Source organism: Erpetoichthys calabaricus, chromosome 2 (genome assembly GCF_900747795.2).
Source record: "Erpetoichthys calabaricus chromosome 2, fErpCal1.3, whole genome shotgun sequence".
NCBI classification, from domain to species: domain Eukaryota; kingdom Metazoa; phylum Chordata; class Cladistia; order Polypteriformes; family Polypteridae; genus Erpetoichthys; species Erpetoichthys calabaricus.
Window position 1 is genome coordinate 198,580,564 of NC_041395.2, and position 12,124 is coordinate 198,592,687.

A 12,124-nucleotide genomic window follows, 5' to 3' on the forward strand; every position below is an offset into this window, starting at 1 on the left:
CTGTGTGTATTAATTGTACTCTCTGTGAACGACGCAGCACAAAAGCAGACTGACAGCGCAATGGTGTTCAGAGGTTAAAACTATAGGAGTACAGACATACATATATACATACACACACGCGCGCGCGTCTAGTCAGGGCTGCACGAACTACCAAGCGATGTTAGCTAAAATCGCTGCACAAAACAGCTCCTATGCAGAAAGGCACTTGAACATAAAGTGAGCATCACTAAGAAATAAAATGGTTTTTAAACTTTAAAGCCTCCCTGATCCCAAGACCTCATAAACTCGAAGCAGATCGTTATTGTCTTTGTCTCTGAACGTTTAAGTGGGGAATTAATTGAAGGTACTGATTGAAAAGAAAACGTCTATATGGTCAGGAATGAATTTCACACATACATGTACAACAAAGAGAAAAAGTTTCATTAAATATGGGCGCCATGCTCCACTTGTAGTTTTTTTTTTTTTGTTTTTTTTTTGAGGTGACCCGGTCAGGTTCCAACAGATTAGGCAGAATCAAGGTAATGGTCTTGCAAACAATCCGAATTTTATTCAACGTTCTTTACCAGTTAAAGCTTTACTGTCAAATACACAAAGCAGACGCTGCACAGACTGTTCAACAAAATATCCTGAGCGGAGCCCCGGGTTAATCAGATCGCCACACGAACACACTGTCCCCCGATCGGCCCGTGCGCGCTTTTAAAGCCATCTCCCAACTCCGAGTGTCAATGTGTGAAGCAGTCCAAGGAGAACACGCCCATTGGAGAGGCCCCGGCCTATTCCGCCTAAGGTTTAGGAAGGAAAAAGTGTGCGACTGAGCCAGCGTTGTAATATTGGGTACCCACCAGAAAGCGTGAACAACGTCAGGGCGTTCAAAAGCTGATAATGTCACTATTTTCAGTAAGACGGAGACCCTCTAAGGACAAAATGCCGTTTTCCCATTACCGCAAGGAGTAAAATTACAAAGGTGAGGGACCAATTCCATTATTTCAGTTACAAGGAAGAATACTAGAGGAGACAATAGTTGTATAAGAATGACATTAAATATGGAAATCATTCACTAACTAAACGACTGTAGTGCAAATTATTCGAATAACTAATTTTCAGACTTGTTTTAATTATTTCTCTCCACACAAACCGAACTTCCAAGTCGATCAAATGCTGCCATTAATCCAGGCATTTACTCTCCGTCGATGGTCCCTATTAACTACCCTGCGCCTGTTTAAAAATGGCGCCAAACGCACCACCACGAGACTGTCCTTATGATGGACAGGCACTGAAACCAATCAGTGAGCGCTACGTAAACCACATCCTACCCGAACCAATAGCGTCAAATCGAGAGCCAAGCCCCTTTCCGTAAACGGCCGCGAGCCTGGGGTTCTCAAATTGACAAGGAGCAGCAAAACAGCCGGAGTCGTCGGCGGGGTTTTTACACTGTATAGTAATAAAACAAGAACTCTTTTTTGCCGTGTTTTACTGGAAAAGCAACATAAAACAACCATATGAAAAAAAGAACCGGAGACGGGATACACAGTCTGGAAGCTCACAAAATGCCTTTTACAGCAGTTTCTTAGTGCCAGTCTGACAATAGCCAGGAAAGTTGCGCAGGTAAAGTTTAGATAGTTTTTTCCAAATATACCTGCATGCCTTTCTTCTCACATGTTTGACTGGCATTATACTTTGCTTACAGCAGCTTCCACACATACTGCAGAATTCTGTGTTCACAAGTCTTTTACTAACCTTTGCATTTCTTGGTGCAAACTGTTTGTGTCTCAGTTGGCACACTTTTTCCTCAGTTCCCTTGATGGAGTGTGCAGAATCAGGAATTACAGCGCCATTCTGCATGCAGAACACGTTTAATTGGCGAGATACCTTTTATTGTGTATGCCATAACCTAGCATAGGACAGAAACCAAACGTCCAACAACCAGACCAGACCAAGAGGGTCCTACAGTCCAGCGCATTCACGGCAACGTTTTCATGCGTGGTGCTCTTCGGGAAGAAACATGCGGACGTCAGGGTCTGAGGGCACAGGAAATTATTTACAGGATGACACATAAGGGAGACGAGCAGTAGGCCTCAGAGACTCATGGGAATGTCATCTACAATTAAAATAAAAAAGGCATTGAGATGAAGGCACAGCATGTTATGTGTACCTGAGTTTCCAAACCCATTGAGCTCCACACAAACCCACCAATACCAAATACAGCAGGGCACAGGGTCAAAGGACTGGCGTGTAATCCCACTGTGCCAAGACTGGCCCCATTTCCCAAGGGGCAGCAGTATGACATACATTCAAATGGGCGCTGCCCTACCCCATGGCACTCCAGGTGCCCAACATCACTGGGAAGGTGGTATAAAGTGGACCACAGCAAAAGGATCAGTAGAAAATTTCACTAACCCGGAGGTGCTACCCTAAAAGCTGGCCACTTAAACCAAGTTACACCTGAGCTGTTAGATGTGGAATGTAAGAGAAAACCGACATGGTTGTTTTCAAGACGTGGGCAGGCGCCCCACCACCACCACCTTGCACTATGCCTGCCCCCTGTGCTTCCCTCCATGTCTTCTTCTGTACAGGATGGAGCCAGTCGATCATATAAAACTGGGAGCAGCGGGGTGCAGTGGGTCAGGTCTCTCCCATAGGCTGTATCACACAGTGATAAGAAAAAAAATAAAATAGAGAGAGAGAGAAATACAGAAAAAAGGAATTACAGACCGCCTGTACAATCCACTTGGTTTAAAGAGTCCAAAAGAAAGGTACAGTAGGTGATCAGTCTGGATAGTAAAGTCTCTACAGCAACACTAACCAAGCTTCGTGCAAAACCACCGGACAGCAATGAGGACAACGCATACAAAAATAGAGAAATTCTGAGACGTAATGCACTTCTGCTTTTACTGCATCTGTTCAAAGTCCACAAAGTCCAAAGGGGGTAGAAAACTAGAGCAAGAACAGCCTTGCGTGGTGTTTTGGATGAGTCATTGGAAAAAGAAAAGATACGATCCTGTCTGTTCAGAGACATTCCAGCATTTGGCAGCTCAAGCCATGCCATCTCGGGCAGTGGGGAGGCGGGGGTCCAAACGTGCCGACACCCCATCATGCAATTAAAGTGCGCCAAACCCCAAGCAATCGGTTTGTGCGAAAGGCGCAATCGAGCCGCTCTGAAAAACAAAAAAAAAGGATAACCAACAAAATGAAGATTGTTTGGACGCCTCGAGACAAGATACCAAACCAAGAGGAAAGAAAGCAAAGCATGCTGAAATGTGAAGAGGAGCCAGTGGTTTAGGCCTGGGTCTTCAGTCTGCCTCGTTCTCCTCCTCCTCATCATCATCCAAAGACACTACCCCTGAGGAAGCAACGTCTGACACCTTCCTCCTCACAGGGTAAGCGCTGTCCTCTTTGTACACTGTGTCCACCTCATCCTCAGGTGAGAAGCATGACTCGTAAGATACCGAGTACGAAGAGTCCTCACAGATCAGGTGTCCCAGGCTCCGGAAGGCACTTTCCCCACTGCGCTGCAGCTTGGACAGCAACTCTTCGCCTCCATGCAGGGCTCTGAAGAGCTTGGTGGCTAGGTCAGTTGGGGAGCCCAAGTCCTTGAGCAGGGGGTGGTCCTCCAAGCTGCACAGGCTGGAGCAGATGGTGTCAGGAGACAGCGCATGTGGAGACTCGCAGTCCTGTTCACAGGATCCCTGGCGTACACTCAGTTGTTGGCACACATGACTATGGAGAAGGTCTCTCAGGTAATGAGGGTAGGGTCCTGCTGTATCTGAAAGAAGAAAATAGCCATGTCAGCTTTCTGATCTATTCTGTTTTAGCTATGTTGACGATGTGGGCTGGCCCATTTAGTCTTTCAGTTTATCTCTGTTTTCTGAATTCCATTACAGGGCCATGGGGAGCCAGATCCTTTTCTGGTAGCATCAGGCAAGGTAAACCAGGAAGCAACCTCTGGTAGGATGCTAGTTAATCTTACACTCACAATTACTCAATTAACTCAATTAAATTAACTCACATGTCTTTTGAATGTAGTAAGAATCTTTGTAAAAAAAAATCCACAGGATCATCAACAGATTTTGTAAACTCAACACAGTCAGTAGCCAGGCTTAAGAATCAAAGCCATATCCTGTTAGGCTATAGCACCATAATGCCTATCCTGGTACCCCTTATTTTATGTGTACATTTTTCTCAACCAAACACCAACAGTCTCCTTAACCAAAAATTACACCCTTGAAATAACTTCAAGAAACCAAGCAGTGGCTTAATGCATCCAACTAGAACAGGCCTAAATCCACCAATAGATTCCACCTATTCACTCCAAAATCCAATCGGTGCAGCTGCTACTTTCAAGGCCCACTCAGTTAATATCAATACCTACTTGAGATACCTGAAAAGAACAAAGTCAGAAACATTCATTACAAGCATCTGACCTGCTTACCTTACATAACCCAATCACACCACTGGGCTCCATTGACAGAAATTAGCTTTCGCCTTGCTTAAAATAAAACATTCAACCCAGTTAGCCTGAAATCACATTTTTTAGTCAAAATGCATTTGGACAAAGTGATACATATTAAACACTTTCATTTTGCTCTTTATTTCCACAAAAAAAACATTTTTTTTGGCAGACCAAGGAACATATCAACAAGCAATCTCACAGCTTTCCAAAGAGTCCGACCGGAAACCATAGAGAACACACTGAAGTGGGAAGGTGAAATGCCACAACTCAGAGCTCCGAATAATCCCAGAGTTCATAATCGCAGCATTTGTCCAAAGAAACTGTCCAAAACGAAGCTGCTAATACCTATATAAGTCACTCCGTTAAAGTCACACCATGCAACTAAATGTGCAGACAGCCAAACCACAGGCCTTCCTACTGATTCAATCCCAATCAACAATACCTGCATCATCCAAACTCAATCAGATTCTAATATACACCAAACCAGGAGCCATCACCTTAGAAAGTATACTGCATGGTCCTCCCCAGTGAGACACACATTCAGAGTGCACAACTGTTGGTATACCAGGCTCATTCAGAGTCTGCACACTCCTCCCACCCAGTCATAACTAACGCTGCACTGACAATGTACCCTGCCAGTCTTGCAGCGTCCACAGTTTTCTTGCCAATCCTGACACTTTGTGTTTTGAACTCTCTGTAAATCCTGTACTGCTGAAGTGAGGACACATCTCCAGGATAGCCTCTGCTGTTGGTTCTCATTTGCAGATAGCTTTCCATCTCTGACAGGCCTGGCAGCAAATCAAAAGCTTTAGCAGACATGCAGGCTCTCTTTCCCAGCCCCTTGTACACAAGTTTGCCAGTCTTCTGGTTCATCTCGTCACAGATAACTGAGCTGAACTCGTCTGAGACGGCATAGCAACAATAAGTAGGGCACTGGGCCACTGCTTGTGAGGAAAGCACAGTTTCTCGGAGACCTCGGACCTCACAGTTATCACCTGTCATTTGTAATGGGGTCTCGGTGGGTAACGGAGCTTTCATATTCTTAAATGGTCTCAAGTGCAATCGCAGGAGGCTAATAGAGGAAGTGAAAAGGGGGACTCAGCTTTCTCTTTTTTGCCTAGTTAGAGTAGGTAGCTGGCATCATAGCAGCATAGTATTCAAAGGTGCCATCTCACAGCTCCAGGGTCCTGGGTTCAAATGCCAGCCTGGTTATTATTTCCTTATGTCAGCAAATGTTATGCTTCCTCTAAAAGATGTGCACTGCCTGATTGAATCAGTTTATAGTCAGCAATGTAGTAGTATGTGTCCTGTCTTGAACCTAGTGCTAGCTGGGGCTTCATTCAACACTATAATTAAATACATGGCTTTTAAATAATTAATGGAAGGTGCTATAGAATAGGTAATATGAAAGAATAGCAGGCTGATAGAAAAAGTGGGTAAGGGGACTCCAATTGTTTAAGTATTTCAAACCAGCTAGCTGGATTTACAGTGTTTAGAGATGCTGTCTCGCAACTAACTCCAGGGACCAGAGTTCAAATCTACACCTGTCTGTGCAGGGAGTGCACATTTTATTCATGTCAGCACAGGATTGTTTTCCAAGTACTCCGGTTTTGTTCCACATTACTCCAAGACAGTTTTATTGATGGTTCTAAATTGGTCTGTGTGCAAACTTGGGAGTGAGCATGAATGCATACTTCAATGAACATACTTCCAATCCAGGGTTGGCCACTGCTGCATACTCCTATAACCCTTGCCCCAGAATATGAATAGATGTATGAACACAATGGATAATACAGTGGTTGAGGGGTTCACACTGCTTCCTTACATGTCTAGTAACCAAAACTTATTTGCAGTTCTAGTCACTGTCTGCATAGATTTCTTCCCACCCCTCATCTTGCCACACTCTGAAAACAATTCCCAAGGCAGACAGCACAATCACTGCCCTCTTCTCCCTGGTTTTAAGGTCAGAAAGACAAGGACATTAGATAAGGAAGGCAAAGAGCAAATGAGGGACACGGCATTCCTGCAGGCACATACTATACCTGCAGAGTTGGTGGCTTCACTCATGGTTGTGAAGTCTTCATCATATGAGTCATCATTGGAGTCATCACCGTCCACTGATGACCATGCCCGCAGCTTTGCTTCAGCTATGGCAAACTGCTCAGCTACCCCTAGGAAATGGACAAAAAAGGCATTCATGATTAGACAGACAGCTTTTATGAACCTGCAACTTTACATGGCAGGGTGTGTTATAGAGGCTTTGTGTTCAAGTTTCAGTGCCCAACCTGAAATGCACCTCATTTGTGAAGTCGAACTACAATTGACTGACAGTCAGCCTATAACTGGAATAAATAAAGAAGAAAATAGTGTGAAGCAATCCTTTTTGATGACTTGCAGTGGGTGGATTGTGTCCCATTATGCTAGGAATTCCTTCACCAGACACTTCTGTTTCCTCTCCAAACTGCATGGCTTATCAGCTTCCTAAATAAAATATTAATGCAGCTAAATGTGGCAACATGAAAGCACGCCTCTAATCAGCACTTGATAAGCAATGGAAAGAAGTCATCTACACTGGGGAGGACATTTATGCTCTGGAAATGTTGGCTCAGTGATTGGCACTGCAACCTTACTTGTACATGAGCCTGACACATTCACTGTTTGTGTGGAGTTTGCATGTTCACTCGCATGTCATTGTGATCTTCATCCTAGGCCATTTTAGGCTGAATATTTGGTTGTGAGAGAGAGCAGGCATGAGTATGCCATTCAATGGAATATCTTCTCATCCAGGGTTGTCCACTGATACTGAAATAGCCTACAGCTCTGGTGAAGTTCAGAAAATGGATTGACAGGTGAGTTGATGACCTTGTCAGAAATACAAAAGATCACAATCATAAAAACAATATGCAAGTTTGCAAAATTCTGGAATTTGACAGGAGTATATTTTCAAACAGTAAGGATGCAGTGGCCTAGACCTGACAGGATTAGATTTCTGTACCTGTAATGTAATAGGATGTCAAAAAGTTACAGAATTGGAATCATATTAAGTAAACACGCCATTAAAATGAGAAGTAACTGAATCAGCAAATATTGGTAAAGAATCATGTACTCTTAAATAACAGAATCAATGGAACTGCTGCATGCAGTAGACCAGACTACAAGCAAGCATTGATGAATTTTACTAGAACCTAGGAACATCAGAATCAGTGGACGTAAGGAATCACATTAACAGAAAGTAGTGATGTAAAATACTAAAACCCAAGATGACTGGATTCAATGCAAATAAAGTACGCAGGTCAAAAAGGCCTAAGAGGATCAAGGAAAGTCTAACAGGAATGCACTACAAACAAGTAGGGCTGTATTACTCTAGAATCAGAGATGAGCATAATCGATGGAGTTGAAGCATGCAGGAAAAGACATTTTAATATTTTCAGACTCTAAAGTGAAGCAGCAGGACACTGACATCTCACGGGATCCTCCAACAATGGAATCTGGCAGGGGTAGGAATTCAAGGAGTCAGCATTTTTGGATGCTATAAATTGTTAAGATCACATTTTCAATAGATTTGGTTGGCTGGTTCACCTAATCTGACAGGATGAAACTGTGGAGGTAAAATAGTACTAAAGGATTATATGACTAAGGGGGGTTGGGTGGTGTGAACCTTCAGATTTACTGCAATGTGAAATGCAGAAATCTAGCAATCAGCCTTCAAAAGATGTGATGCAGCAGGATGCAGAGTTCTTGTACCCGACAGAATCAGGCTCCACTGGATACTGAGATCTGACAAGATTGGACTTTACCGAGCGTGCAAAACTGCTGCTGTAAACAAAATGCATAATGTGGTTAGGAAATATTTGAATGGGTGGTTTTCAAGATTAAACATACTGTACAGGCTGTATGGAAAATGTTACCTGCTGCAAAGCGGGCCTCCTGCTCCCCTTCTGACAAATCTGAGTATGAGTTGAAGTCACTTTCCAAGGCCAGTGGCGAGTCCATGGGTTTGCACCAGCCCTTCCACTCAATCAGATGAGCCACCCGCCCCTGAGCCATGGCGGTTGGCTTTGTCACATGGTCCTTCACAACCTGGGAGATTCCTAGAAGAAAAACAACAGTGCATCTAGGTATAGTCTAGTCTGATTTATCTAGTCAGTGATGGTAGTGGTCTTATCTCCACTGAATTCCCTCACACACTCAGGTGGCCCTTCACTCCCCTTCCCTCGCAATTTCTTGCCTGTACATTCCGACCCTCCAGCAAATCCCTACAAATTATAGTGAAAATGAGGAAAAGAATGCAATGAAGATTTGCAGAAACAGGCAGGGTTACCGTGCAGTGATGATCTGGCCAGCGCTGCAATCTCCTGAATGGTAAGTGCTCTTCTGGATTTGGGTAACATTTCAGCAGGGTCTTCAACATGTACCTGCGAAATGAAGAGGCCAGTTTAAAGCGTCACTGTGCAGCCGACAGGAGAGAGTGCCCAGCGCATCATCACAGAGACAGCTCCATCTTTCCGCCAAGCGTACATTTAATGTTTGTGACCTAATGGACTCCAGACTGCTAAAGAAGAGGTAACTAACTGCCCATAACACTTTTTTGTGTTTTAATCATTTATCCACTATAATACTCTCTTAATCAAGCTCAGGGTTGTGGAATGATTGGAACTTGTTCTAGAAAGATTTAGGCAGTGACATATCATGCATCCTAATTTGATTTAATGATGGCATTCTCAGATACCATTCTGACACCATGACAGTTGCTTGCTCGAAGATTCAGTCTTTACTATGACAAGGCTTTTCAATAATGCAAATGTGACTTAATAATGGTGATGCCCAATGCCAATCCAGCGTCGTAATAGCATCCCTACTTAAATGCTAGTCTGTTCCCATGACGGTGGTCCTAATGAGGCTAATCTAACTAAATGAATGAACCTGTGAGCGCCGCCCAGGGGCAATGAGCACCACATTAGTCACTTGACTTTGCAGGGCATAAGCGTTCTCTTTAGAGGAAGGCTCGCTTCAGATATTTTTTGGATTCTTAGATTTATTCGGTTTGTCAGGCTGGCTTCAACCCAGCGTTCCAGTCAGGACTGTTTTTTTCAGGGTGCTATAGTGCTGTGTTCTGGGTTGGAATCCACGGCCGGTTGTTTTCTATGTGAAGTTTGCACATTCACCCCGTGTATGTATGGGGTTTTCTCTGAGTATTCTGGTTTTCTTCCCACATTCCCAACGATTGCTTATGTTTATTTTCAGCTCTAAAATAACCTTGTGTGTGGGATTATGCATGGGTTCTTTGACTTATTGGCGTCCAGTCCTGAGACGGTCCCTGCCTTACTGCCGAGATTTGCTCCGCCCCCTCTCTCGCACTAAAATTGGATAAAGTGGGTTGGACGGCTAAATTGCACGCGTAAAAATGTCCTGTCTGAAGATCGAATTTGTCATGAAAACTGCTTGTGAAAACTGTGCGCTGTGCAGTCAAAGCTTTATGCAATTTGTTTTCCAAGCATTAATGATTATTTCACTAGTGATTGTCTCTCCGTCTGTTCAGACACAGTGCACACATCGCTAATATAGCCGAATCGAGATCTGCCTCCCGATCCGCCACCGCTGTTGTATAAAAACTGCAAGGCTGCATGGACTTTACTGGCCACACATCCCCCCCCTGCTTTTTAACAACAGGTTGGACAAAGACCGATCCGTATAATTAATAATGTAAAGCAGCTATTCACAAAGTGCACACAACCATATCAAGTCATAAATCTTTAACTGCATATACAGTCCTCCACCTTCCTGAGCCGAAGCCCCTCATGCCTTGTTGTTACTAATGGCGAGTTTGCCGTCTACCCCTTCCCCCACTTAGTGGGCACAAGAATATCTGACATCCTGCAGTATTTGATTAAGGTGCACTTGAACCTGCTCCAGGGAGTTTTCTGGTGACCACAGAACTGGGAACATGCTGAGATAGTTGACAATGAATGTCAGGCAGTTCTTTACACAAAACTCCGAATCCCCGAAATGGCTACATGCTTAATGATGGATGCTGCTCCAGCACCTCTGGGAACAATTTAGCATTTAATATGCTGAAAGTGCAGAATCACGAGAAAATAAACCTTTAAGCAACAGTTTATTTATTTAATTATTTATTGCGGTATTACATTTACTTTCACAAAAAGCAAATCCTGTCATACACTAAAATCATTTCTCAGCAGCTCACGTCCCACACAACAAAACAGGCTTACTGAGCGATTTGTCGGAAAAGATCTGCACATCATCAGTGAACTGATGAATATGCCTCTGGAAATAAACTGCTTTCAAACTTACGGCACATTCAGATATGTAATCACTTTAGCGAGACTGTCAGTAAGACTTTAACATTCTAACCGTACCAATAAAGCCATGCCTGTATTACATTGTAAGATATTAGCGGAGAGAGATGCCTGATTGAGAACCCGAACTAATACATTTAAGGGCTTGTTTCTGTATCTTGTTAGATTTTTTTTATTGTTTGTTTTAATTAAATATGATCCGATTCCCAATTAGATGGTCATATGTTTTTAATTCCCCTCTAAATACGTTGCAGTGGAAACATCTATTTTTTTTTAAATAAGACCTCCAATGTATTTGCAAACAAATACATCTTGTTGAAGAGGTAGATGGCATGCTAATAACCATAACCGTTTCGGGTCTGGTTAATTATACGTTGACAGCTAGAACAGTTCTTCAAACCAGCATACACCGTGGAACCAGGACATTCCATCTGAACTGTAAATGAAACACCCATAGGCTCTTCTTGGCCCATTCAAAACCACAACAGCACCCTAAGCGGGCACAAACAGACACAATCCAAATTGGCATGTCCCCTAGGTGGATGCATGACGCATTCAAATGCAGAGCAGAACCCGCACGGGTATCGCCTCCGCCACCAATAGATCAACACCCTCCCCTGTTTTCAGACCCTCGATGCACGGTACGCATTGGGTTACTTAACCGTGGCGATGTACCCCCATGTTTCGCCCCCCTCCGGGGCCCTGGGGGCTTCTTCCTGGGTCTCTCCTTTCCCACATGATGTCCCGTCTAGTCCGAGCATATTCTACAGCGAATGTGTATTTCCATAGCAACTCGTAACCATGGAGTGAAGTCTCCTGGGAAACGCGACGTGATTTAGAGCTGACGTAGCACAGAGGGTCCTCGGATAGGAAGTCATCAGCGGAGGTCAGAACTCAAACCTGTGGCACCTGCAGGCGGTTCTTGCTCTGACGTGTATTCACGGGAAAATAAACACTGCGGAGGAACGCTTGAGCAATTAGTGTGTTAAACGGAGACATGAGTCTATGATGTCTCGACAAGGGATAGCAAACGCAAGAGTTTCTTGCCACCGCGCACATTCGGCATCAAGACAATACTGTACTGTATTCAATTGTGACATCATCAGACATTCATCAGGCAGACATGGCTTCTAATTGTTGGCTTGGCTGGCAAAGTCAGACAGGCGCCATGCGGGTTTTTTCCTGACGCCCAAGGTTCATTCATGTCTAGCACCCAATGCTGACTCCAGGAAAACTGTGAAGAAAGATAAAGTTTTGGGAAATGGATCATTTTTGGAGAAAAGTCCGACGAGATTTTAAGCCTATACGAGACTCGTCTTCCGATATTAAGGGTATAAAATGGACATATACTGTAAAG

At 43.8% G+C, this 12,124-nt stretch overlaps 1 protein-coding gene across 5 annotated transcripts in view; it reads right to left on the bottom strand.

The window, feature by feature from the left end:
* Positions 1-522: 522 nt before the first annotated feature.
* Positions 523-12,124, bottom strand: part of fam131ab (family with sequence similarity 131 member Ab) — a 44,473-nt gene continuing 32,871 nt past the window's right edge. For 3 of the 5 annotated variants that reach the window (XM_051922425.1, XM_051922423.1, XM_028794989.2), the window contains 4 exons: positions 8,772-8,865; positions 8,359-8,541; positions 6,493-6,621; positions 523-3,763 (listed from right to left, as the gene is read on the bottom strand). In XM_051922425.1, the coding sequence (XP_051778385.1) occupies positions 3,291-3,763; positions 6,493-6,621; positions 8,359-8,541; positions 8,772-8,841 (855 nt within the window). In that variant the 5' untranslated portion in view covers positions 8,842-8,865 and the 3' untranslated portion in view covers positions 523-3,290. Of the gene's footprint in view, positions 3,764-6,492; positions 6,622-8,358; positions 8,542-8,771; positions 8,866-11,429; positions 12,061-12,124 lie in introns of those variants that run through there. The other 2 variants (XM_028794988.2, XM_051922424.1) reach the window with 2 other exon arrangements.